Raw genomic sequence first — 27260 nt, 5'->3', positions numbered from 1 at the left:
GAAAATCAGTGTGAATTATCAAAAAAGGCCTAAGAATAATGACAGTGAAACTATTACTGAACGAGTGACCTTCCCCTAAAGTGAGACAGCACCAAACACAAGGTGGTCTGTTCCCGATCCCATCCCCAGTCTTCAGATAAGAACAGAGATAATTCAGAGGGCCATTACCACCCAGAGAACACCTGGATTTGTCTTACTGAGGCGCATGTCATCACTGGGTTTCGCTCTAGTATGTGAACTGACAAATACTTAATAGGAGGGGGCCTGGGTGGCTCAGGTCACGCTCTCATGGTGCGTGAGTTCAAGTCCTGTGCTCGAGCTCTGTGCCGACAGCTCGGAGCCCAGGGCCTGCTTCAGATTCTGTGTCTCCCACTCTTTCTGCCCCTCCCCCACTCACACTCTGTCTCTCAAAAATAAATAAGTGTTAAAGAAAAATTTTTAAAGGAAAATAAGGAGTTAAAATCTACACATTTCCCCTACCTGGAGGGAGAAACAAGAAGATACACTTCTCTCCCCACCACTGACCATGACCTTGTCCATGTTGCCAGCAGTTTAATGTGTCTGTGCCTTGATTTACCCAGCTGTGAAAGTAAAATGATAATAACACATCTCTGCTCCATCAGGGTGACTAAGGGGTAATTAATGCTTTTAAGGTTCTTTGTGATCTTTAGATCTGAGTCAGCCTATCATTACGAAGCCTAACAAACACCTTCTCTGCAGCAGTCAAAACCTGATGCTATTTAAAGAGGTAATGAGATTTGCTGCAAAACCAAAATGGAATGCTTGATCCATTACTTTGCTTTTTTCACTTTGCAAACTTTTGTAAGAAATGTGCATTCCCATGTCAGTGCTTTAAGCCTATTAAAGAACTGAGTTTCTGAGGAAACAGGAGTTAGAGTAACCCACCCAAGGTCAAGCACAAGGCTGGAGTTACAATCCAGATCCCCTTCCTGCAGATCCAGTCTTGTAGCCATGTTACTCCCTCCAGATTAAACTGAAAGCACATCTCACTATCCACATGGCCCCACAGCGGTGATACAGACTGTTCCCTTTTTGTTGTGGTTTTGGTTTGTCTGCCAAAGGAATCGTATGTCATGGGCACCGATCAGCCCATGGAAGTTACAGAGCAGCACAGACCAGGGGGGCAGGGAGAGCTCACTCTTAAACTCACCGCACCTGGAGCATATGGTTTGGCGAACAGCATCATGGGCCATCCCAGAGCCCCTTACACACGTGTGCAAGTGAGGGTGAGCGAGACTTCAGCTCTGAGAAAGTCTCAGCACATCTCCCTTGCAGTCAAATTTGTAAGGAAGGAAGCCGGGAGGCTTCAAGGTGTGCTCAGGGATTCTTTTGATCCCCCAGGCCCCACTCTAGGAAACCCTTCCTTTACTGCACACTAAGAGACTCCTCTGAACCTTAGTTTCACTTCATAGATATTTGAGGGAGACACCTGCTATTCCCAAGAATCGCACTGGCTTCCAAGTCTTATTCCTTATTCCTCAAGGTCTCTGTTCTTCAAGGGATTTTCAATCTAGTAGGTAAATTATGGTAAGTACACAGCGATATGGCAAGGCAATCAATCCTAACTTCCAGATCAGGAATACCAAGTTTGAAAGAGGACGAGTCCGCGGTCCCCTGAGCTGACGTGGGGGCAGCCCGCTACTTCTCACAGAATACAATCCCAAAAGTGTGAAAACTGAGTGTGTAGGTTCCGTGAAGACTTGTATTCCCAGGGATCTAAACAAATTATAAAATGTCTATTTATAGTCACCGTTGCCTATCTTAATCTCCTCCTCCTTCCCCAGTGAACGCCGACTGGCCTCCTGGAGATTAGCGCACACCCACATGGCACTACAGGCTTGCCGGCTGGGACACACCTGGTGACTGGCATTTCTGGGGCACAGGTATTAAGCTAATGAAACCTAGGCTTCTTATCAGCATTTTCCAGCCTTTTCTCCTCATTTCTTTAACATCATAATGACACACTTCAATAGACAGTCAAATAATGTTGCTAATACTACTATGCAAAGATGCCTCCACCTCACAGAAGTGTGACAGGGTCATTCACCAACTGCAACATTAAAGTCAGAATTAAATTCACCAATGACAGGTTAGGAGTAATTCGTGTTGGGAAGGTAAATGCAGAAAAGCTGAGAACAGCTACGTTTAGAAGCTTCTCAGTGCTTCCCTGGAAATTCCAGACTCCATAGGAAGCCTGGAGGACTCCATGGGAGAGCTGGGAGGAAGGAGCATTCTGCACCCTGTGCTACGTGGTCCGTGTCTGCCCACTTTCCAGGGGCAGCTGGGCGGGCCTCCGCACGAAAGACACAAAATAATTCTAACAATTTCCTATGTCTCTTTCCAAATAACTTTTCCCAGAGCCTCTAACAAGTCATAAAATTGGATAATGTGACCTTGGTGCCATTTTCCCTCAACATGTTAAAGATGTGATGGGAAAGAACAATTTATAAATAGATAATCAGAGCTGAGAATTGTAGGATCAGAAATAAATTTATAGGATGCAACCAATCACTACTCAATTGGATGAAAGGAATCTGCTGCACTACTATTTCAAACTTCATCGTTTTCTCTTATAAAGGAACATATTTTTGCCCCTATACTCTGCCTGAAACCCTTTAGAGTAGGCAAGTTGTCATTCAAATCTCCTCCTCTTCCCCTTATGCTGCTAAGCTTTGGTGAATTTTGTGGAATTTTATATAAAACCTTTCAGTATAAGTCATTTGTACAGCCATTTTGGAAGCAGGTGGAATATTCATTACAAACACAGAGGCTGAACACAAGGTGTTCCAAAGTCAAGTCCCGGTCTCCCCGCAAACAGCTCCATCCACAGCTTCCCGTCTTAGGTGATGGCAGCTCCTTGCTAACAGTTGCTCCAGGCCGAACCTGGGAGTCGCCTTGCTTCCCCTCCTTCTTGGACACCCCACATTCAATCCCTGAGCAAGTTCTGTTGGCTGTACCTCCACTGCTACCACTGAGAGTGAGGGCACCGTCGTGCCCCACCTGGGTCACTGCAAAAGCCTCAACGCACCCTTGGCCTCCTACAGCCTATCCTCAATAGTCAGTGCTCCTTTTAAAATCCTGGTCAGGTGATGCCGCGGGTCTGCTCAAAACCACAGACGGCCCCTCCTTGTCCTCAGACTTTGAACCAGAGAGTCCCCCAGATCCTGCCTCACATGTGCTCTTGGGCCTCGCCTCCCCGCCCCCTTCCTCTCACCCAGGGACGCTGGGCTATTTGCCTGAAACATGCCAGTTACATCCCCATCTTGGGGCACCTGTGGTTGTTCCCTCCGCCTGGAGAGCTTCGCTTCTGGATGTCCCCCCGCCCCCGGCTCCATCCCTCACCGCCAAGCCGCTCCAATTCCTCCATCTTCCGGACGACTACTGGTGCCCTATTTACAACGGCGTGCCGCTCCCATCTCTGCTCCTGGCCCCGCCTTCCCTGCCCTATGTGTTGACCATCACACTTATCACCTGTTCGCACACGATACAATCCACTTGGGTTTATTGCTCACATCCATTTCCACGCCCTGAAACAGAAGCTCCATGTGTTTTCACCTGTTGCGTTCACTGCTGTGATCTCCAGAACTTCTGAAACAGTGCCTGACACAGAACAGGCAGCCACTAAATTTATTTGTTCAATGGATAAAGGCAAGTTTAAAAAAGAAGAGACTCCTGGTTTCTCCACTTGGCCTTGGACACTCTTCATAAGTAAGGAGTACTCACCGTGGTGGGGGTAGAAAACGGCAAGCCTCACGTCATGGACGATTTAGGGCTTGCATTCAGGATCAAGATTAAAATCAAGCATCATAGTTCATTCGTCAACTTCACAGAAAAAAAGTTTTCTCAAGTCAAATTCTTTCTACCGCAAACTCAGCCTCCTGAACAAAGCCGTGATTCCCTTCTTAGCACTTTAAACCACATTTTAAATGTAATGTAAGTATTTTCTGTACTTTAAATCAGATTTTAGGTTATAATGTAAGTATTAGCATTTTGTTGAAAAATCAAGTTAGTATTGGAAATGCAAGACCTTGGAGGTTTTTTAAAATTATTTTTTGATGTTTTGTTTTTTTTTTTAAGAGAGAGAGTGAGTGAGCATGAGCAGGGGAGGGGCAGAGAGAGGGGGAGACACAGAATCTGAAGCAGACTCCAGGCTCTGAGCTGTCAGCACAGAGCCTGATGTGGGGCTCGAACCCATGAACTGAGAGCTCATGACCTGAGCCAAAGTCTGAACCACCCAGGTGCCCCATTTTGTTTTCTTTTTTAAAGCTTGAAGTCCTATCATTCCGTATCCTTGATTCATTCATTCCTATATTTGAGCAAATATTTATTGAGAGGTTGCACTTATGTGTCTGGTAATTTATTAGTGATAAAATACAAGAGACCCTGTGCTAAGGACAGTGACCCCTGCCAACCTAAATGCTCTGGTGGAGGGACGCCCAGGGACTGTCCCACCACCGCAGTGCCACCCACTCCTCAACACCATCCCAGCCTGGCCCACGCCTGTATCATTTCTCAGTCTGACCATGACCAACTTCAATGCACTTGCCCTCCCCCCTCCCCCTCAGCTCCTCATCACCCGGGCCTCCCTGCCTGGCACACAAGACCCTTTTGTGCCCTGGCCTTCACTAGTTTTATCTTCTCCATTCTTCTCCATCCAGTCTAATCTTCTCCACCTCCCCCATTCACACCTTACTATCCAAAAACCACGAAAGACTCGCACCTTTCCCAACAGCAAGACCCTGACCCCCATCCTCCGCAATGTCTCTGTGCCCAGAATGCACACTGCTTTCTTCAGGGTTTAACACAAGTGACACTCTCCCTCAAAAGTGGCCCTGAGAACCTGGAATGTGCGTTACTGCTGCCCCTTACGTACTGTATCAGCCCTTCCGCAAGCGTAGTCTGTAGACTTACGGGGCCTCTGAGGACCATGCAAGCAGTCTACAAGTTCAAAACTACTTTGACAATAATGCTAGCTAGTCATTTGCCTTTTTATCTCTGAGGACATATGCAATGGCAGAGCAAGGCAGTGGTGGGTAGATGTGCTAATGCCGTGGCACACATCAGAGCAGCGGCCACAACCGTACTAGTCATCATTGACTCCATCACCACACACTTACATCCAGAAACGTGCCAGCACCCGTTAAGAATGCTCTGGTGGGGAAGGGGGAGGGGGGAACACCTGAGTGGCTCAGTCGGTTTAAGCATTTGACTCTTGGTTTCAGGTCAGGTCGTGATCTCATGGTTCATGCCCCTCCCCTGCTCGTGCTCTCTCTCTCAAAAATAAATACATTAAAAAAAAAAAGAATGTCCTCAATGAAGCAGCAAAAATGGCTGATTTTACTACAACTCAACCCTTGGCAACATGTTTGAGAAATGTCCACGTAGCTCTGCCATGGCTGTTTCAAGAAAATGCACTTATACCACTGGGTTGCAAGCTGAACTAGTTGTGTTTTTGCTTTTTATAAAACTATTTTTACTCCAAAAAATAAGTGACAAAATATTTTACTTGAAATGAACAAAGTGAGAGGTGCTTGGGTGACTCAGTCAGTCATGTGTCCAACTTTTGATTTCAGCTCAGGTCATAACCTATGGTTGTGAGATCGCATCCCACAATGAACATGGAGTCTGCTTAAGATTCTCTCTTTCTCTCCCTCTGCCCCTCCCCCATCCGCACATGCATGCTCTCTCAATAAATAAATGACAAAATGAGCCTATAACTTCCAAGAAAAAGTGTGGCAGTACTGTAGATAGAATTCCAACTTCTTGGCATAACGTCAAATCTTGGAAAACTGTGTTCACCACTGTGACCCTGATAGCTTTCCAATACATCAAGGCTTTTCCACAGGAAACTGGTGGTGATATTAATGAATGTGGTTTTAATGCTGTACAGTGAAATGCTGTACAGTTTAATGGGAGCAAGTAGAAAAGTCCACCATTTATGTTTCAGATCCCACATTGTAATTCACTTTGAAGGAATCACCACTTGTTGAGTTTTGGTGTAATATTAAAGAATATCCACAATTATCTGAAAGATGATTCAGACACCTCTCTCTTCTGCAACTACACATCTGTGGGAGGCTGGATTTTCTTCAAATCACTTTCATGAAAACAAGCGTTGCAATAGGCTGAAAAGCAGAAGCTGACCTAATACCCAGCTGTCTTCTATTAGGACACACATTGAAGAGACTGCAAAAATGTAAAACAAAACTATTGTTTTCCTGATTTTTTGTGTGTTTGTTTGGAGGCCAGTTCATTAAAAATATGCTTATTGTGTTAACATGAAGTAGATTCATTGTTCTTACTTTAAAATAAGTTTTAATAGTTTTTGAATTTCTCAGTTTAAACTTCTAACATAATAAACATCGATAAAGATAATCTGCATAACAATAGCTCGTTGGAGTCTCTGACAATTTTCCAGAGTCAAGGGCCTGGAGAGCAACAAGCTTAGGAGCTGCCGGGCTCCAGCTTTCATGCTGGGGGACTGGGACTGTCTGTTGGCGCATCTGCTCCACCCACCGCAGCGGCCTCACGGCAGGGCTGTGGTTCTTCATTTCTGTACCTCTGCCATCAAACACTGCGCTTGACACATTAACTAAAATGTATTATCTTACAGTCCCGGCGGCCAGAAGACTAAAGTGGGAAGCTGGGCTATATTCCATCTGGAGGCTCTAGGGGAGAATCTGTTCCCACACCTCTGCAAATTCTAGAAGCTGCATGCATTACTTGGCTCACAAGCCCACATCACTCTAATCTGCTTATGTCCTCACGTCTCCAATTCGGACTCTCTAGCCTCTGTCTTTGGCCCATCGAGATAATCCAGGATAACGTCCCCACCTCAAGATTCTGAATTTAATCACGTCTTTGAAGTTTCTTTTGCCATGTAACTTCTTTTGCTATATTCACAAGTTCTGGGGATTATGGTGTGGGCATTCTTGGGGGTGGGGGTAGATTTTTCTGCCTACCATAGCCATGTACGAAGATAATGTAATAAAACAGAGCAGAAAAATACCCCACCATTTCCCCCAACATTTAAGAGTCTCCAGACCGGAATGAGAAAGAAGCAAAGACCAATGGTTACCATTGGGAGAGAAATGGGTGACTAAGGACAGAGTGGGAAAAAGTCACCTGGGTTATTCAGTTAACAAACACTTATATGGCCTTCACTATGTGCCAGGCACAATCTAGTTCTTTTCAAATATGAGCTCATTAGTCCCATAAAAAATCCTAGACTATATTACAGTTGTAAAAACTAAACACAGACCAATTAAGTGGCTTCTCCAACCAAGGTCACACAGCTGGTAAGAAGGCAACCCTGGAACCAAGAATGAACCCAGATCGTCTGCCTAACATCCACACTCTTAACCACTTCCCTACAGAGCTCGCACCGTGGAATCCTTCATACCTCGGGAATTTCATTCCGGGCACAGGCATAACCAATCCAAACAATCAGAGATACAGTCACAACATGGCTGTCTCCAGACGTGAAAGCTAAACAAGGAGATATCCCCACACGGTCCTTCCTGACGGTCTCAATTCCTTTCCAAGGAAGAATAAGGTCAGGAACCTAACTCATTTTTCCGCTCATCGCAAAGGGCAATCGTGGAAACGCAGTCATCGTTTAGCATCGGGACTCATAACATCCACAGCAACAGTCAGATCTTTTTGTTCTTTTATGTAACAGGCTATAGAGTTTCCTCTTTGCCACACGGCCCAACAGCTTCCCAGACGCACTCCTGCACAGCACCCTGGCTCACTCTGCATGTACGGGAGACTACATTCGGCCCGGTCATCCCAAGCTCTCCAATGCCTACTAAAAGTGACATACCCCACAGAAATCTCATATGGTGTTCTTCAGAGAAATCTGGCCAATTTTTACCTGAAAGATGAATGTGCGATTCCGGTTAGGAGAGAGAATGTAGGACCGGTTTTTAAAGCACAATGCTGGCAAACTTCACTCCCCAGCTTCTCCCCCAGTCCCAACACGGCCTCACCCTCCACGCCGCAGGGGCGTCTCCTAACCAGCCCCCTCCCTACCACGAGCCAGCAGAGCGTGGCTCTTCCCGCCTCAGCCCTAACGACGCCTGCGAGGACCACACCACTTCTGGCTACGGCTTCATGTGCTGAGGCGCACGGTGGCTTTATGGGACACCTACATTCATTCAATTATTCAATCCATTTATTCATTCTTCTCCCCTCCACACACAAGGGGCTTGTGGTCTTTAAAAACAATACTTTAAGACCCAAAGCAATGAAACGAGAGTCATGGAATCATAAAGCAGATATGCAAGGGGCAGAGTATCTACCTACAAACATTGCAAGCTGTGCGTCAGTGGTCATTAAGTGACCAAATCCTCTGCATCTATACAAGGCAGGGGAAAGAAATGCCATACTCACCAGGTTTTGCAGATGCAGGTCACGACAGGTTATAAATTCCTACAATTTAGGGTTTTTCTACAATCCCCAAAAGACTTTCTAATTTAATTTACTGCTCACCCACTAACTCAGTGACCTCCACATGTGGTCTGGGTCCCAGGTTGCATGCTGTATGCGAAATGGCCCCCAGACCCCACTCCGAGCACCTCCCAATGGGTAACCTGTCCACCTGCAGGGCACAAAGCAAATGTCAACCTTTCCCCAATTTCACTTGCCTCTTTTTTGGGCCCTTTGCTCAAAAGAAACAAAAACATCAGTGGGAATTCTACTTGAGCTGGACTTCTAATGCTTTATTGAAGTTTCTTTTTTTTAAACAGTGAATTATTATTTACAAGTGTTTTACTTTTCCCACGCAACTATAAGCTATTTGAGGATAGAAAATAACGTCTAATTTATCTTTATGTATCTGCAACATTTAACAGAATGTTATGGCTTAGTTGTTACATAAACAACTGAATGAAAGATGAAGAATGAGAAAAAGGGGACCAAATTCCCCAACAACACTGTTTTATACAAGAATTAGCATCTAAGGACCACAGCTCCTTCCTTTGCTTACGAGAGTCACATGCTCACTTCCACTGATGAAACGGAAAATGGCCTTTGGCACCATTAGAAGGAACAAAGACTTCTGATACCAAAGTTCTCTGCGTCCTGGCAAAAGGGGTATATTTCGCACTCATTTGTTTTTGAGGTTTTCTGATGCACCAACCATCTTCAGGAACTCAGACGCTTTCACGGCTGGGGATCTGGGGTGTCAGCCAGCCAGACTCGGTAACAGCAGTCTCACGCACAAACAGAGCACTCCCGGGGCAAAGTGCAGCTTGTCCTCCCAGCAGGCTATGGCCGCCCGGTGCCCTCACCCCCATAAACAGGAAATTAGGGGGTTTGCCACATCAGAGCTGGCTCTGGGATCCCTCCCCTGGGGAAAAGCTGTAGAAGGGACATACACAGTCCCAGGAGCAATTCATTCCAAAGAGCAAATTTGCATCTAACTGGCTTCTGGTAGGATCTACAGGACTCAATTTTAGAAAGAGAGTGATTCAGAGCTGGGTGGGGAATTAAAAAAAGAACCTCAGGCTGCAATTACCTTCATCACTGGATAAGCGCTGCCGGGCTGATATTGTCGAAGCGGGAGAAGGAACACAGGTCTCTATTTTGCCTTCTGCTAAATAGACCCCGACCCTCACAGCACACTGTTAATCGCTGTTTACGGAGGAGACTCTGTTAATGCCACAAGCTTGGTGTTGACAGAAAGACTTTGTTTGGGAACTCCATGCCCAATGGGACTCTCTTAAAAGCTGTTGGAATTTCTCAAAAGATGGCATACCCCGGAGAAGGAGTTTCCATGTAAACCACAAAAATGGCATTAACAGGAACCCAGTATAATGCGGGCTGGCGTACTAAACCATTCAGTGGTGGCCCTGTTGGCTCAAAACAAACACCTGCCTCTTTGGGGGAGTTCAGTGGCAAAATTAATCTCTCTGTAATAAGTCTTTACAGAGGAGATTTCCACGAAAGTCAAACACAACCTATATACATTTCCTCTCTCTCCACTGTAAGCAGAGCAGAAATTCACACCCTCAAAGCAAGGATCCAGTGGTCATTCATTCTACGGAAACCAAGGAACTTAATGAATGCCCATCAGTTCTCAACGTGTTCCTGTGTCCTTCGCTCTTCACGGAGGATCACAGGGAGATCACGGCAAAGCCAGGGACTCTGCGAAGTTCTTGGCTTCTCGGTGTACTCAACTGAGTGGGCCAGTGTCTCCTGAGAGTGGGCTGTGGAACCAATGAGCTAACGAGTCAGCCTGCTGCGTGCTGAGCCACCGCGGGCAGCGGCAGTGGTCTGGGGCGTAGAATGCCTCACTGAGGGAACACCACACAGACACAGCACTGTCGTTTGCTGAGACCTTCACACAGACTACCTCACTTCATCCCCAAACCTTTCGCACAAAAGGGTTCACGAAAGGATAGGTCCTACCTCTCAGGGAGAGACCTGTCTCCTTTAGACGAATGGCCCCAGGGCAGTGTGAGGGAGCCCAGCCAACCACGGAGCTCAGGCCACCCCAGACTTCCTGAAGGAACTGACAGCCAGACCCAGGAATGTGCGTTTCAAGTTCATCAGGTCTAAAGCATCACAAAGCCTGGGAACCATTTCCCTCAACACTATACATATCGATGGGTCCTAAATACCAGTAGGATGCTTCTTTTCTAGAAAAGCAAAGATGCTGAACAGGGAGTTACAATCACTGCCCAGGTTCCTCAGGATCTGCTACTGTTGCCAGCACTTTTTTCAGTCAGATACATAAATAATAAGGGGTTCTGTTTGCTCTAACCTGATCAAGAGACAAAGCTAAAAAAAAAAATAAATTTCTGGATACCCGACCAAACCAATAGTTGACCAAAAGCCCTAAACTCAATGTAGCTTGTCCCCAGGGCCTCACACATTTTGAACACTCAATATGGGGTCAGTAAACATTCCTCAGGGATAGTCAAGATATGCCCAAAACAACAGTTCAACTTCTTCTGCCTTCTGAAATTCTTACATTTCTAAACAACAACAACAACAACAACAACAACACAGGTCTTCCCTTCCAGAGCACCAGCTGGGTGTTTTGATTTTTGGGGGGTTTTATTATTTGTTTGCTTAATTAACAGAGGAAAGCAAAATGGGGAAATCTTCCTTCTTTTCAAGAACTGGGCTGCCTTCTGGTAATGCCAAGGGAACATAAAATTGAGGGAAAGGCAGACTCTGAGATTGTCACTCCTAAGTATAACTCACAACTGTATGAAAAGTTGCTTATCAAAGTCATTTAAATTGTTTCCTTTGTGTAATTTTTAATTTTTTCTGGCAAGAAAATTAGACTACTGTTTTCAAATCCAATGGCCAAAGGACAACAAGGTAATTTTAAATAAAACGTTAAGATGCACAAGAGAAGGAAGAGGAAACTCCATTTTGGGGATGCCTGCCACGTAAAGAGCTGGGCTGGACACACACAGACGTGGATTCCCTCCGAGTGACGTGTTCAGTGAGGGGGGCAGCTTATCTTCCAGATGAGAGCTCAAGGCTCAACGTCTTCAATATGGACTCCCCCAGAAGCAGAGTCCAAGCCAGGGGGGCGGGGTTTACAGGGGTATTTGGAAGGTGAGCCCACGAGGCCCAAGTGAGGGAACAGGGAGGGTGAGAGCAGAAGGGAAGGCATCTCATAAAAGGTGTGCACGGGAGGCTGCCACATGCCCGTGGGGCTCGGTTCCCCTGACCACCCGCGGCAGCACCTCAGAACTGTCCCCGCGGCGGGGTCGGAGCTGGCGCTCCACCTGCGCCCGCAGCCGCACCACCGGCAAGGGCTGCCAGGACTCGATCCCAGGTAGAACTCCAGGGCCGCGTGCACGCCACCACCCCACCCCACCTCGCGTTTCCCAAACGCAGGCTCTTGAGAATCATCGCGATCCTGTGCACAAACGAGGGCCTCACTCTCTTCCTTTTATCTTCCAATTCTTTACCCTTGTTTTCTTTTCCTCCGTCCTTAAAAACACACAGACCTCCTTCTGAAATGTTATTCACAGGCATTCTCTTCCTTCACCAGCTACACAACAACTTGAAAAAGAAAACAGGGGCGCCTGGGTGGCTGGGTCGGTTAAGCGTCCAACTCTTGGCTTCGTCTCAGGTCATCTCTTGGATTCGTGAGTTCCAGCCCCACACAGGGCTCTGCACTGGTGGCACGGAGCCTGCTTGGGATTCTCTCTCTCCCTCTCTCTCTGCCCCTCCCCACTCGCACTGTCTCCCTCAAAATAAACAAACTTAAAAAAAAAAGAAAAGAAAAGAAAAAAGAAAGAAAGAAAACAAAGAAACCAAATAAATTTGCCAAGTGTTTGGGGAAGCAGCCCATTATGACTGTTTTGTTTCCAACATGAGCACATTATTATGGAACAGTAAGGGAGACAGACGGCAAAACCCCAGGCACGGGGGTGGCGGGGCGCTCCTGGGGAAAGCGGTTCGGCCCCGCCAGACACGGGGTCTCGCCACGAAACCTTGGAGTGGTCGGGGACTCTCTCCCGGGTGGCAGGACAGCACGCCCCAGACGAGCAGCCGGAAGCACTGCCGCCGGATGGGGACCTGGAGGACGACCGGCTACGGAGGAGGACCGGAGACGGAGGAGGACCAGCAAAAGCACCGCCAGTCTGACTGGCTGAGCCACGGGTATGCACAGACAGGGGGCCCCTCAGGCAAGTTATAAAGTCAAGCATTAGAACGGCTCCCTGGGATGAATGATGTCATGAATGGCTTTCTGACCTAGGACCTCTATGTACCGTTTCTGCACAAAACAAACAAAATGGGGTAATAAACTTTGCCGACCTGCTTGATTCCTTACTATTAAAAAAAAAAAAGGTTAATTTGCCACTTTTGCTGCTTTCTATAGAAATTCATTCCTACAGTACCCAAAGCATTAGAGACTCTGCAATGATTTCTTATTATGATAAAATACATAAGAGATATAACAGGCAGTGAATATATCCCTTAAGAATAATGAATCCAATGAATGGACAGAGCCCTGTATTATACGGAGTCGTCAGGCCTGTAACAGAGCCCAGGGTCACTGAGTGATGGCCCTCATATAACCAGGTAATTAATTAGTTCCCATCACGATTTTTGCTTTATGACACCCGCTTTTATATGCCAGGAGTGAACTTAATGGCATTTTAAATTGGAGCAGAGCCCCGAGAGAGGAGGAGAGACCACTGTGCACCTTATTGGATCACAAATCTTACATCTGATTTTTTAATTCCAAAAATGACCTAATAAACTGGCTTTATAATTAAATCTATCCGAACAACTCCTCTTTTTGTGTTTTTCACTCATTTCTGGTCATGAGGCAGAGACTTAAACTGAAAATCTGTTATCGCCGCAATTAAGAATAGAAATTCCCTCATGTGCACAGCACATAAAGGCCCTGTGCTCAGTCTCCTGTGGGGGCTCCCCCAGCTGCCCCCCAGGGACACAGAGGGAAACGACAAGTTTCCAGTATTAGCCGGGGCCTCTGACTTACTGCCTGCAACAGGTGAAATGCGCCTGGAGAAGCCACTCAGAAATCCATATTCATTCTTCATATGGGAATTCTACCTTTAGAAAAACAAGCTGCATACAGCTTTTCATTTTTAAGCATTGGCCAAATTTTAAAATTCATGACCTACATGAAAAGTTTGCAGTTTAGGAGCACCTGGGTGGCTCAGTCAGTTGACCGTCTGACTTCCACTCAGGTCATGATCTCGCTGTATGTGGGTTCAAGCCCTGTGTCAGGCTCTCTGCCGACAGTTCAGATTCTGTACTTCGAATTCTGTGTCTCTCTCTGCCCCTCCCCTTCTCATGCTCTCTCTCTCTCTCTCTCTCTCAAAAATAAACATTAAAAAAAAATTTAACCTTAAAAAAAAAGTTTCCAGTTTACTGAGAAAGTAGTACTTAACAAAAGAGGCAGGGGCACCTGGGTGGCTCAGTCGGTTAAGCGTCCGACTTCGGCTCAGGTCATGATCTCACGGTCTGTGGGTTCGAGCCCTGCATCGGGCTTTGTGCTAACAGCTCAGAGCCTGGAGCCTGCTTCGGATTCTGTATCTCCCTGTCTCTTCATCCCTCCCCTGCTCACTCTCTGTCTCTTTCTCTCAAAATAAAAAAAAAAAGACATAAAAAAAAGCAGAGAATTAAATTGTATCAACTCTTGTAAGACCCCAAGAGATTGCCGCAAAATGTTTTTGCCTTAGAGTCAACCAAACAGAAATCAACTTCTGCATTTAGGTTGACTTTCATCTATCTCCAATTACAAAGCAATTACAATACAAAGCATTGTGGGTGATTTTTACAGATTTGCGATTTTAAAGAATATTGTTTTGTGCAGAAATTTGTTTTCTATTTTCATGAAAGTGTTCTAATTTCCACAATGCATGATTTTATTAAATCTACTTGGTTGGCATCTGTGCTCCCCTAATAAATGACAAAACACTCTTTGAAGAGCCTAAATCATCCAGGTTTGCAAGCAAAATTACAGCCTAAAAATATCAACTGTTGATACCGGCTGTGAGGACCGAAGAAGGAACAAAGCCTTACCATTGGTTGTATTTTTTTTTAAATTATCCAGGAACTCTTCCAGAAGCTGGGGCTGGTTTGGAGGGGGCAGCAGACTCTTCTGGTCCTTTGAGAACAGGTCACTGTCCGACCACGAAGAACACGGGTTTCCTTTGGCACCTGGCGGCCGGGCAACGAGAGTGAGCCCAACGCTCTTCTCAGAAAACAGGCCCTCCATCTGCTTAAGGTCCAGATCGGACACAGCTTCCCCATTTAAGGTCATGATTTCATTGCCCTTTCTCAATCCTGAGAACAACAAGGAAGAGGAAACAGAGGAAGGAAAAAGAGATTGCTGAAAGACGTATTTTAACATGAAGGCAAGGGGCAGCTACGGCCCCAAGCCACGTGTCCTCGGGGACTGCTCCGCTGTGGCTTCCAAACACAGTGCCAGAGCGTACAGTGTGCAAGGCCACGGAGAGAGAGGTCGGCTCTCTCAGCGCTGGGATCGGAAGGAATGGCTTTGTGAGGGGCCCCTGGGTGGCTCCGTCGGTTAAGCCTCATTTCGGCTGAGGTCATGATCTCATGGTTCGTGAGTTCAATGCCCACATCAGGCTCTGGAACAACGAGTGTGCAGAGCCTGCTTGGGATTCTCTCTTTCCTTCCCTCTCTCTGCCCCCTCCACCCTCCCTTCTCAAAAATAAACAACCATTAAAGAAGAAGAGTTTTGAGTTTTGCAGGGCCAGGAGTTAAGTAAGATTGCCCTGAATGTGGGGCTTGAACTCCCAGCCCCAAGACGAAGAGCTGCTTGCTCTACGGAATGGGCCGGCCAGGCAAGTTCACTGTTCCTCTACCTGATGCTAAACGCCCTGTGATGTAACACTTCCCATGTTCTCTCCCCGTCTGTCTGTGCACGTGCATGTGTATCGTCTCGGTACAGGCACATACTCTTTCTCAAAACACACACCCCACACACAGATAATCTATGTACCTTTATACGCATATGCATTTTCTTTGTTTTTAAATTTTTAAATATTTTATTCACTTTTGAGTGTGAGAGTGCGAGCGAGGGAGGGGTAGCGAGAGAGGGGAACAGAAGATCCCGAGCGGGCTCTGCACGGAGAGCACAGAGCCCAATGCAGGGCTTGAACTCACAAGCCATGAGGTCATGACCTGAGCCGATGTGGGATGCTCAACCGACTGAGTCACCCAGGCGCCCTGTGCGTATGAATTTTCAATTAAACTATTAAGTTTCTTTTTAATTCTAGCACAAACCACTTTCTGACCAAGCCGTAAGAAGAAAATTTCCCTGGGCAGAACTGAGAGAGAACAGAGACGCTGTGTGCCATGCGGACCTTCTCCATATGCCACGCCGTCGGGGAGAACGTCACTTATAAATATTCGGCTGAGATGCTGGTGCTCGTCCACCTGCGCTGTCACTGCAAACCCTATGAGTGAAAAGAGGAGAAAAAACAAGTCTAAATTCAGCACACTAATTAATTTCTCCAACTCAATCCGCAGTGTTCCCCGGGACATCTATTCTCACAACTATGCAGTGTCAAGAAAGTCAAATTACGAGTAATTTGAAAACGCAGATTATCTAGCAGGGGCGGAAAACAGGAATGTGTCAGATCCAAAGGTTTAATATGAGTGCACAACCCTATTCAAAAGCGGAGGCAATCCACCCACATTTCGAGGAGCATTATTTAAAACAGCCAAAAGGTGAAAGCAGCCCAGCCACCTTCCAGCAGCTGAATGGAAAACAAGATGCAGCGTAGACATACAGCGGAGTCATTCACTCAGAAGAAGGAACGAGGTCCCAGTGCACGCGTCCCACCTGAGGACATTATCCTCTGGGAAATAAGCGAGTCACAAAAGAACAAATACTGTCTGATCCCACTTAGATAATACACTCAGTGCACAGTCATCGAGACAGAAGGCACCACGGTGGTCGGCAGGGGCTGGGGGAGGAGGGGCTGCTCAATGAGTACAGAGTTCTGGTTTGCAAGATGAGAACAGCTCTGAGCGGGGATGATGTTAGGGCTGCACAACAATGGGAGTGTATTTAATGTCACTGAACGGTCATGTTTAACCGTGCTTAACGGTTACAGTGGTAAACTTTGTCATGTGTATTGTACCACATTTTTAAAAAATTTTCTAGAAGTTGAAACCAGAAGATATTCTTGCAGAAATAAATAAAATGCAAACACAAAATATTTGTTAAGGAACAACTGTCTCTGGGATTAGGCACTTTGGGTAGGTAAACCACCACTTGGGTGGATGCCATTCTTGCCCTAAATGTGACCACATGCAAAACCCAGGCGGCCAGCTCCTCCTCGGAGCGCATCTCCCGCACTTGGACAGTGCCCTGCTCTCTGATCCCGCCGTCAGGAGCACTCATTTCCACAACTGGGTCCCAGAATAGGGGGAGTTCTTTGACAATAAAAAGAATGACTTGTCCCCTTTTCCTCCGTGCCCCAGGCAGAGTCTGGCAGACGGTGGTCGCCAAAGGGTATCTTTGTAAGGAACTTCAATAATTCAAAATACAAAGAAGATACACAAACACCCACCATGGAGAGTGAAGGCCAAAAGAAAACAGACGAAATGCTAAGAAGGCTTCAGAGGGAAAACCAACATAGCACTGGTCAAAACAGACTATGTAAATTAAGACACAAAGAGCATTCAGTTATATCAGCTAAAAGAAAAAAAAAAGAGCAAATCACAAGAAAACATTAACATATTACAATGACTGGAATTTGATCAGGTGGATACATTTCAAGGGGAAAAATTACATCAACGTACCCAACAAGACAAGAAACAGTCTTTGACCGAGGTGTGTTCTGATCCTGTCTAGTTACTGGGTTCCCATGGTAGAAGAATAAACTATCGAAATGAACATTTAGGCATGAGCACAGTCCATGAAGAGCTCAAAGCCAAGTTTAAATACATACATATAGAAATGCAAGGATCAGATATTACAAAGTGACTTGGGAAACACTGACTCTTAATTTTTAAATTGAAGGTAAAGCAATTAGATAAACCTTCTTAAGAAAGGTAGAGCTTCATGGGGCGTCCGGGTGGCTCAGTTGGTTAATGTCTGACTGTGATTTTCGCTCACGTCATGATCTCATGGTTTGTGGGTTTGGGCCCCGCATCAGGCTCTGTGCTGTGCTGCTTGGGATTCTCTCTCTCTCTCTCTCTCTCTCTCTCTCTCTCTCTCTCTCTCGTTCCCCCTCCTCAAACACAATAAAATAGTATTTTTTTAAAAAGCTAGACTTTCAGTTAGTTCTTGGAGGGTGGGGTGGATTCGGGGGGTGGGAACCGTGAGGGGCAGCATTCTAGGCAGGTGGAAAGGTGAGAGCAAAGACATGGAGGTGAATCAGGAGTCACTCAGCCTCGAGCAGCCCCTCACACACAGTGATTGTGTTGTTACTCTTTATCACCATCATTTCAAACTCATCAATATTTATACTCATTCCTTTTAATTACTTTGGCATTTTTCCCTAGTATTTTTTTTAATGTTTCTTTATTTTGAGACAGACAGAGTTCCAGTGGGGGGCAGAAAGAGAAGGAGACACTGAATGGGAAGCAGGCTCCAAGCTCTGAGCTGTCAGCACAGAGCCCGACACAGGGCTCGAACCCATGAGCAGTGAGACCATGACCTGAGCCAAAGTCAGACGCTTAACCGACTGAGCCACCCAGGCGCCCCCATGTTTCCCTAGTATAATACCTCTCTTTTGAGCCTGATGTAAATAGAGATGAAGGAAGAGAAAACAAGTTCAGAACACACTGTCATAGTTTACACTGAAAACGTAAACGTAAATTTAAAAAAGACAAGATCCAAAGACCCTGGGTCAAACTAAGCGAGGACGGGCAGCGCGGCTCCCCGACAGGGCCCCGGGCTCACCGAAGTCAGAGGCGCTGCTCGTCTTCGTGAGCTGCACATCATAGACGGTGAGTGGAAAGATTTCTATTTCGTCATAAACCTACAAAAGGAAAACAAAATCAGAAAACTTAATGTCACGGAAGCTTGGAAGTTTATTTTGATGATCTTCAAATGAGATGCCGAAGGCCGACAAAGCCCCCCCCCCCCCCACACACAAATCTCACACTGTAACGTCGGAGGCCATGGCCGTGGCTCCCGCCCCCTTCCCAGAGCCGCCGCGCGCACTTGCCTGTTCCTGCATGTACTCGTCCGGCGCAGGCACCCAGCACTCGGGGCCCTCGCCCACTAACTTCCGAAGCTGCAGGCCGTAGTGGCCGGGCTCCAGCTGCCTCATCTGCATGGGAAATGACAGCCACTCAGGTTTTACATGTCCCTTCTCAATTCATCACTGTTCATTAAAACTCAAAGTGGAAATTTCTGAAGGAAATACCACATATGGTTTGTGGAGTTCAAACCCACATGTAAGAGTTCAAATTTAAATGTGCAAAAAAAGAAAGAAGGGACAAATAATTATTTTTATGAAGGTTTTCTCTAAAGGGGTGCCTGGGAGGCTCAGTCTGTTAAGGGTCCGACTTCGGCTCAGGTCATGATCCCATTGTTCGTGGGTTCGAGCCCCACTACGGGCTCTGTGCTGACAGCTCAGAGTCAGGAGGCTGCCTCGGATTCTGTGTCTCCCTCTCTCTCTGCTCCTCCCCTGCTCACAGTCTCAGTCCGCCCCCCCCCCCCGCCTCTCTCAAAAATAAACAAACATTAAAAGAATTTTAGATAAAAAAGGTTTTCTCTAAATGACACTGCAGGAGATGTACTTCTAAGGCACTATGGTATATACATATGATAGATCTTATCATCTCTGCAAATACTATCATTTTACACACTGGTTTCACCCAGCCTGAAGCTGCTTGACTAATTTGCAAAATGTGAACCATCTCAGAATTAGGATTTCGTACTCCAAAAATTTTTCAAAAGGAAGGTGTATGTACACATCCTCATTCATTCAGGAATTATCTCAGGCCTATGTAACTGGGTTTAACTGACCCACTACGACTTCTGGCATCCTCTATTGTTTAGAAGACTTATTCATAACTGACGTTGTTGGTATAAAGCAATATTTCTGGCTGTCTGAATAAAAGCCTTACATAACAGAGTAAAAGGAAATTAATTTTCTTAAGAATGTAAGCTACATATATAAATGGTATCCTAAGGTTCCAGTCAAAGTGAGAAAATTAAAAGATAAAATTAAAGATCATCCACACCTATTAAGTGTACCTGGTAAAGAGTTACCAAAGTCTACATGCCTTTTCTTACCATTTCACGTATTCAATGCCATTTTCTCTGAAGACTTAAAAATAGCTCAGCTCTACTACGCCACCTGGTGGACTAAGAGCATCTGCTCTGCCCGTGAGTCTTCCTTATCTCAGCAGGTTAAGACTTAGTGTAAATGTTCTTTTTGGAAATAAAGCCCAGTTTGAATAACGAGTGAAACATCATCTCATAACCATCTCCGTGCTGCAACTGTGAGTGGTGTATCAAGTTACTCATTTAATCTGGAGAAACTCAGTAAAACTGTTTAGGATTAAATCAAACTACTTCCAAATTCATGCCACTTTCTTACAGAGCAGTGTCTCTAAGGAATTTCAATAACAACAGTCTTAAAAATTATTCTAGATATTAAAAATTATTCCCATACATCTACATTTAATTCTAAAGGAATAAGGGCACCTGAGTGGCTCAGTAGGTTAAGTGTCTGACTTTGGCTCAGGTCATGATCTCATGATCTCACAGTTCGAGCCCCGTGTCGGGCTCTGTGCTGACAGCTCAGGGCCTGGAGCCTGTCTTTGGATTCTGTGTCTCCCTCTCTCTGCCCTCCCCACTCATACTCTGTCTCTGTCTCTCAAAAATGAATAAAAATGTAAAAAAAATTAAAAATAAAGATATATATAGATTTCAGTAAAATAGGTCAGGTTCTTTATGAAGGCAGGGGACATAATGTAACCACGCATTCATCTAAAAGATGGAAGAGGAAAGTGCAAATTAAGGTAATAAATATGACTCTTCATAAGCATGTGGATTAATGGATGTTAATCTTTTCTCTGGTGCAGAAAGTGCAGTCTTGAATACCACACGGAATTAGAAGGCAGAGGAGGGCAGCATTAACGATTATTTCTACAGAGACACAGTTCTGCAGCCAAACCCATTACCTTGCACGCCAACGTCAAAATATCTTCTACTCTATGTTCCGGCTTGATCGTTACAGTAACTCCTTGGTTATTCTGAAAATGAACGTAGGTCTGGGTTTCCCACGTGCTGTCTCGGGGAACACCATCCGCTGTTGAACCATATATATGCAGAAGTTCATCGACCTGTTTTCAGATACCACAAGGAAATAGACAGATTTGACAAACAAAGGACGGACACGACTCAAACAACGTCCCCCAGATTCGCGGTGTTTTACAGAAAGCCCAGCTGCAGCCCTTGCCCTCCGGGACAGACAAGCCCAGTGTCTCTTTATTCACTGGACCCACAAAAACTGAAGCCCAGGAAGGCTGACGGGAAGGCAATGGATTCCCCACTCAGCGTTCTAGCCACGTGCCTTCCGCCCCCAGCCCAAGTTAGAGCGCGCCCAGTGGACACAAGTGTGCCTCGCACCCACGCTCAAGGCTCTAGAACTGCCAGGTGACAAGGGACCCGTGAAATCTGCCTTCCTGACCCCAGTGAATTTCGTACTTGTTTAGGGCCACCAATGCCTGCGCACAATGTCACCTGAATGGCACTGAAGCCAAGCATGTTTCTCTTCTCTCTTCTCTCTACTTGCTTTTTTCAAATCAGTCTCTAATCCTGGGGACATTTTTTCCCAGTCCTTTCAGCTATTTCACATCTACACACTCTTAAAAACCATCTGCAAACACACCACTTTAAAAGGAAGCTTTTCCCAAAGAGAAGTACTTCCCTAGACCCCATTATCATGTTAATTTGATGACCCCCAAGCTACCATGAACTTCCAGAACTCATAAACAAAAGCAGTTAACATTTATTAGCAATTCCAAAATGCTGCCCTTGGGTTAGGTTCTTGCATTAGTCTGGGAGTAAAGACTTGGGGATTTGAAATCAAAAAGCCTGATGTTCAAGTTACACACTCTACTATTTAATTAACAGTAGGATGGGACATTCACTTGCTGAGCCTTATCTCCCATTCTGTAAAAGGGGGTATCACTAATATAATTACTTAAATTTATAAATACAGATTTTGCAAGCAAAAAAACATAGATGTGAAAATACCTTATACACTAGAAAATGTTACATATAGATTCAATACTGTCACATTATTATATCTTACTTGTTATGTTATCATCAGTGGATGATTTTACTTTGAATTCTATTCATTAAAAAAAAACCCTCAGAGCAAAAATTCCTCGTATGCAGGATTAAAAAAGAAGAATAGATATGTTAAAGGTTTCAAAAGAACAGGCTTAGAAAAAGCAAAGGAAGAATCCATCCTGCTGTGTTGCATTTTTGAAAATGTGATATTCATCTTTACAGCGATGTTTCTCGATCTGCCACGGATCTGTCACTTTCCCGTGCATTTTCCGGGAAGACGATCATAGCCCAGAATGAGTATCCACCTCACGTGCCAAACCAAAAGAAAAAAAGAGAGGAGCAGACGCCTGGAGCCAAGGAGCAGGAATCCAGCAGGGACCCACTTTCTCCTGGAGGATCTTAGCTCATGCAACCGCTCTTCCTTCTCGGATTCAACCCCTGGGTACTCCGTCTCTCTACTTCGTCTCTGGGGAGGGATTTCAACCAGGTGCAACAGCAAGAAGCAGGTAGTGCCTTAAAGGTACGACCTCACCTCTCAAACCAGGCTTGCTGAGAATCAAAGTAAAAGCCCAGCAGAGGTCACTGTGGAGTAAGAAACCACACAAGAAGCCAGAGCAAGAGGAAGTCCATTATTCCTGCAAAGCAATGTAATCCTGCATTTTCAGAGCAGAACAGGGAAACTGTGACTGAAGATCGACAGGTAGGGGAGGGACATGAGAAATGCAAACTCAAAACTTCCCTGCCCGCCTGTCCCCATCCTTTACTGTCCATCACGGAGCACCTGCCTTACGGGGCTGGATGGAATTTTTTTTTTTTTAAGTAGGCTCCACACACAACATGGGGCTTGAACTCATGACTCTGAGATCAAGAGTTGCACGATGCGCTAATGAATGAGCCCGGCAGGCGCCCCTGGATGGAATGAGCTTTCACATGCTGTCAGTTCATCACTACTAACACCCCTCTATGCGTTTCCCTGACCCTCTGTGTAACAGCTGAGAAAAATGAGGTTCAGAAAATTCTAGAAACTTGCGCAAGCTCACTCAGTGCGCTGGGATGTGGCACTGTGGGCATCTGAAACCTAGAAACCTGGCTCCAGTCTGTGCTCACCACCACTGCACTATGGAAGTATCAACGTGGCAGTTACCGCCCCACAAAACGGACACACTTCTGATTCTCTTCAGTTACTCTGTCACACACACCACTGTTCTAACTGGACCAAATGGCTCACCTGACACTCCCCGCAAAGCAGCAGCTCTCTCCTGCCTCCACACCCGTCCTTTCTTCTCGTTTGCCTGATTGACCTTCACCATAGCTTCGGTGCTGAACCCCAGAACATTTCAGCCTTGTTTCAAAAGCTACCACTCCCTTGCTAATGAAGTCTCTCCTGCCCCCTCCCTTACACCCCTAATTCTACTCAGTTAGTCTACTGTCAGGGCTCCTGGGTGGCTCGGCTGGCCAAATGCCCAACTCTTGAATTTGGCTCATGATCTCATGGTTTAGGAGTTCAAGCCCTGCATTGGGCTCTGTGCTGACAGTGTGGAGCCTGCCTGGGATTGACTGATTGATTCATTCATTCATTTACTCATTCACTCTCTCTCTGTGTCTCAAAAGAAATGAATAAACTTTAAAAAGAAATAAATAGGGGCACCTGAGTGGCTCAGTTGGCTAAGCATATGACTTCAGCTCAGGTCATAGCTCACAGTTGACGGGTTAGAGCCCTGCGTCGTGCTCTGTGCTGACAGCTCAGAGCCTGGAGCCTGCTTCAGATTCTGTGCTTACCTCTCTCTCTCCCTGCCACCCCCCGCCCCCTGCTTGTGCTCTGTCTCTCAAAAATAAATATACGTTAAAAGAAAAATAAATAAAAATAAATATACGTTAAAAGAAAAATAAATAAATAAGCGAGCCTACTGTCATATCCCTGGTGTGGCAGTGAGCTATGCCCAGCTAACTGGACAGTCATTTTTTGGCCCCTCTCACACTCCCAGGTGCTAAGACAAATGACAGCAGAGGCTGTCTTTCCAGCCGAGTCTCCCTTGGCCCTTGACGTGGTGCATTCTGTACCCACCACCTACCCAGCACATGAGCACTAAATTGGATACAACAAGAAATTCACAGTCATACGTGGGCTTGAAAAATGAAAGCTCCCTATTTATACGATGTTAAGGTCTTAATCTTCCCTAAGTTTCAAGAAGAGAAATTAATAGGAGATTATCGAAGGGGAAGAAGTCCTAGACAAGAAAAAGGATGCAGGTAGATACCAAAGTGGAAGGAAGGATAGACTGTTCATATTCTATTCAATAAACAAGGCTCTGTACCTACAGCTGCTCTGTGGAATCCTTTCCCAAGTCTACGCCACTGACCTAAGACTGAGTAAACAATGGAAGAGAAGATGCCTACCAAAGCCAAGGCTGTGGAAGACTCCTGGCCTCTCAAGAGATCCTGCAATGAAAATTTACATGTAATTGTGCCCTGTGCATTACACACAATCCCAAGCATATGCTGCGAAAGAAAGGTAAAATCTCATTATTCCAAAGCATGTGGAGTTGATTAATGAATTAGAAGAAAAAGAAAAGGCTATGTGTTTACAGATCTCCTACACTGTCGTGAGCTTTGCCCACTTGGAGTGAAAACTAAACTGATTCCCTCAAGGGTCAATGCTGCCCAACGATGCCGAGAACATATACACACGGCTTAACTTTCAATAAGCCAGATAAAATATTCTCCTATATTCTTTTTCCTAAGACGAACAGAGAATCCTGAAAACAAGCAAACAAACTAATAAGCCATCTGGAAAGCTCTGTTTCCAGAACACCTTTCGCAGAGGCACTCCGTTCATCATTTAACCACTCACCCAGAAGCCCACGGGCGACTCCTCCGCCAAGGCTGTGCGCCCCCAACCCGCCTCCTCCCCCACCTGTGCCCACAACCTTCCCCACTTCCAATTCGCCTGCTCAAGGTTTCCTGTTCCTGGAGATGAACATAGGCAGCAAAAATATAACAATCTGGTCAAATCCCAGCCTTGTGTAGGCTGGGTATCTAATGGCTCTGGGCTTCTGATTCTTCACCTTGAAAGGGGGTCTAAAACGCTCTGGCTTCATGGAGGGGTCAGGAGACTGGTGTGAGGCATGGCTTCCAGAGGCATAAACTGTAAAGGGCTGGTACAATGTACACGCACTTTTCTGAAATTCAGTCTGGATTGTAGAATCACATCCTAATAGCCTTAACCACCAAAATTCAACGATGGCACCCGCAAGAGGGGCTCACCACCGCTGAACCGCTGGCACGGCCACTATGGACACACTGGCCAAGGTCTGCCTTCCTTGTGGGCGACTTGTATGGAAGCGTTTATGATTACTATCCCATTAATGGTCCCGAAAGCACATGTCAAATTACTTATGCTCAGTGTGCCTCAAGGAGAGAAAATTGAAACTCCGCATGTTCTCACAGCAGATGCTCTTGGATCAAATGGCCTGTAATTACTACTTGGATCAGTGAAGGGAAGTGAGTAGCAAAATCACAATCTGGCTGTCACAAACGGGCCCTCTACCACAGTTGCTGATAAAAGGAAAGTCTATTAGCAAGTGAGATGAGGAGAAAACACAAAAGGACTTACATGCTCTTGGTTTTCTTAATAACAGTAAAATGTCATGAAGGAGAAAAGTGTTTATCTCCTTCTTGGGCTGATGCCCAAACCTCAGTTGATATGAAAGGCAAACAAAGGCCTATCTCTCCGTCCATGGGTGGAGGTTATGTAGGGTTCCACACCACTGATTGTATTTCGATAGACTACTAGGTTATGTTCAGGAGTAAGTGGGTTTCATTCATATTTTCCATTTAAGAAACCAACATTACTAATGTTGGCGCTAATGACTCATGTGACAATACTTCATTCATTCGCAACCACAGAAAGCTGGGACAGCCCAAGCCAATTTTCCAAGAGACAGAGCCAGGGCCTAAAGGCCCCGCCGTTCCTGCAACGAAGCTGCTGGGGTAGCTCTGGGCCAGAGCTGGATGGGGGGGGGGGTGTTGTCACAATCCCCGTAACAAACACCTCCCTTCCAACGCTGCCTGAGACTCATTATTGCTCATCAGAAAGTACTCTATGAAAAGCTTCCATTTTGGGCTCGCTAAAATGTCCTTACAAAAATGCTCAAATAAGACTGGCTTTACTCCAATCTTAACAGATTTTGAATTAGGATGACTCACTGTTGGGACTGTTAAAGGATGCACCAATTAGAGAGGAATATTTAAAAATGCCCGTGACCCCTCCCTACCAACGCTCGGGATGGCTGCCTTGCTGGGTTGCTAATGGACACGATACGCAGACTATATACAAAGAGATGGTCTGAGCAGCTTGTAAATACTCTCCAAGAATGAGGAGTAGAGGAAAACTAGCAAAATATTATTCAACTGGCTCCAGGCAGAATTTTAAGTCCCCGAGACACAAAATACAAATATCTTTAATTCCACCAGCAACTCAATTTAAACCTAGTTAACAGAGTACTGTCATACAGAAATGATAAATACCCCATTAAAACAGCCACAGAAGTCAAAAGGATTTATTCAGTGTCCCCATACCAGAGCATTTTTAGTTAAAATAGGAATAAATGTTTAAGCACAGAGGCCTTTAAAACCAGATGCAATATTTGTCTCTCATCCATGATAGCACCAGTGGGACCTGTCAATTAAATCGCAAGAAGATCATTTGGTAATTTGAGCCCAATTTAAATAAGCTTAACTAAGCTTAATTCTGGCCAAAACAATAGCTTTTCTTAGCAAAAATATTTTTAATGTTTATTTTTGAGAGAGAGAGAGAGAGAGAGAGAGACGGAGCATGAATGGGACAGGGACAGAGAGAGAGGGAGATACAGAATCTGAAGCAGACTCCAGACTCTGAGCTGTTAGCACGCAGGGTCCGAACCCATGAACTGCGAGATCATGACCTGAGCCAAAGTTGGGCATTTAAGAGCCACCAAGGCACCCTGGCAGAATTTATTTTCAAAGTCTGATATAAGTTAATAAAAAATGCTTTGGTGATATAATTCTTCCCAAGAATTATAAACTGTTATTTAACACTGGAAAAGATACAACCTTAAAACTGTGGTTTTGTATTGCAGAGAAAAACTGGTTGGCTGAACATCCAGCAATGGATTTTGGTTCAGGTCATGATCCCAGGGTTGTTGGCTTGAACCCCGCACTAGGCTCCGTGCTGAGCATAGCGCCTACTTAGGATTCTCCCCCCTCCCCACCCCTTTCCTCCACTCACGCTCTCTAAAAAAAAAAATTAAAAAGTCCTTAGTACAGACGAAAGGGAAATTCATTAAGTGATACTATATCCTTAGCAGAGTGCTATGGACTGAGAATACCTATATAATCATTAAATACAAACTATACAGAGCAAGGGTCCCAATTACAAGCCTCCCCAGGAGACGTGACTGGGTCGCGTCACTAAGGGTTAAAGGTAGTAAGAACCAAGGAAATACAGGGGTCTCCC

At 45.5% G+C, this 27260-nt stretch overlaps 1 protein-coding gene and 1 long non-coding RNA gene across 2 annotated transcripts in view; one reads left to right on the top strand and one right to left on the bottom strand.

The window, feature by feature from the left end:
- The window catches only part of TIAM2 (T cell lymphoma invasion and metastasis 2), a 119216-nt gene that overhangs the window by 49040 nt on the left and 42916 nt on the right, over positions 1-27260 (bottom strand). Inside the window, exons 10-14 of the mRNA XM_029943255.1 lie at positions 20650-20811; positions 18681-18785; positions 18413-18491; positions 15861-15953; positions 14551-14814 (exon numbers count right to left, since the gene is read on the bottom strand). Of these exons, the coding sequence (XP_029799115.1) occupies positions 14551-14814; positions 15861-15953; positions 18413-18491; positions 18681-18785; positions 20650-20811 (703 nt within the window). The remainder of the gene's footprint in view (positions 1-14550; positions 14815-15860; positions 15954-18412; positions 18492-18680; positions 18786-20649; positions 20812-27260) is intronic.
- LOC115295801 lies at positions 12424-13279 on the top strand. Its single transcript, XR_003910582.1, has 2 exons — positions 12424-12654; positions 13136-13279. It is a non-coding gene; the product is annotated as an uncharacterized LOC115295801 (long non-coding RNA).

The sequence above is a fragment of the Suricata suricatta genome, chromosome 7, assembly GCF_006229205.1.
Source record: "Suricata suricatta isolate VVHF042 chromosome 7, meerkat_22Aug2017_6uvM2_HiC, whole genome shotgun sequence".
Lineage (NCBI taxonomy): Eukaryota > Metazoa > Chordata > Mammalia > Carnivora > Herpestidae > Suricata > Suricata suricatta.
Note: the sequence above shows the minus strand (reverse complement) of the source record. Positions and strands in the feature narration are given on the sequence as shown.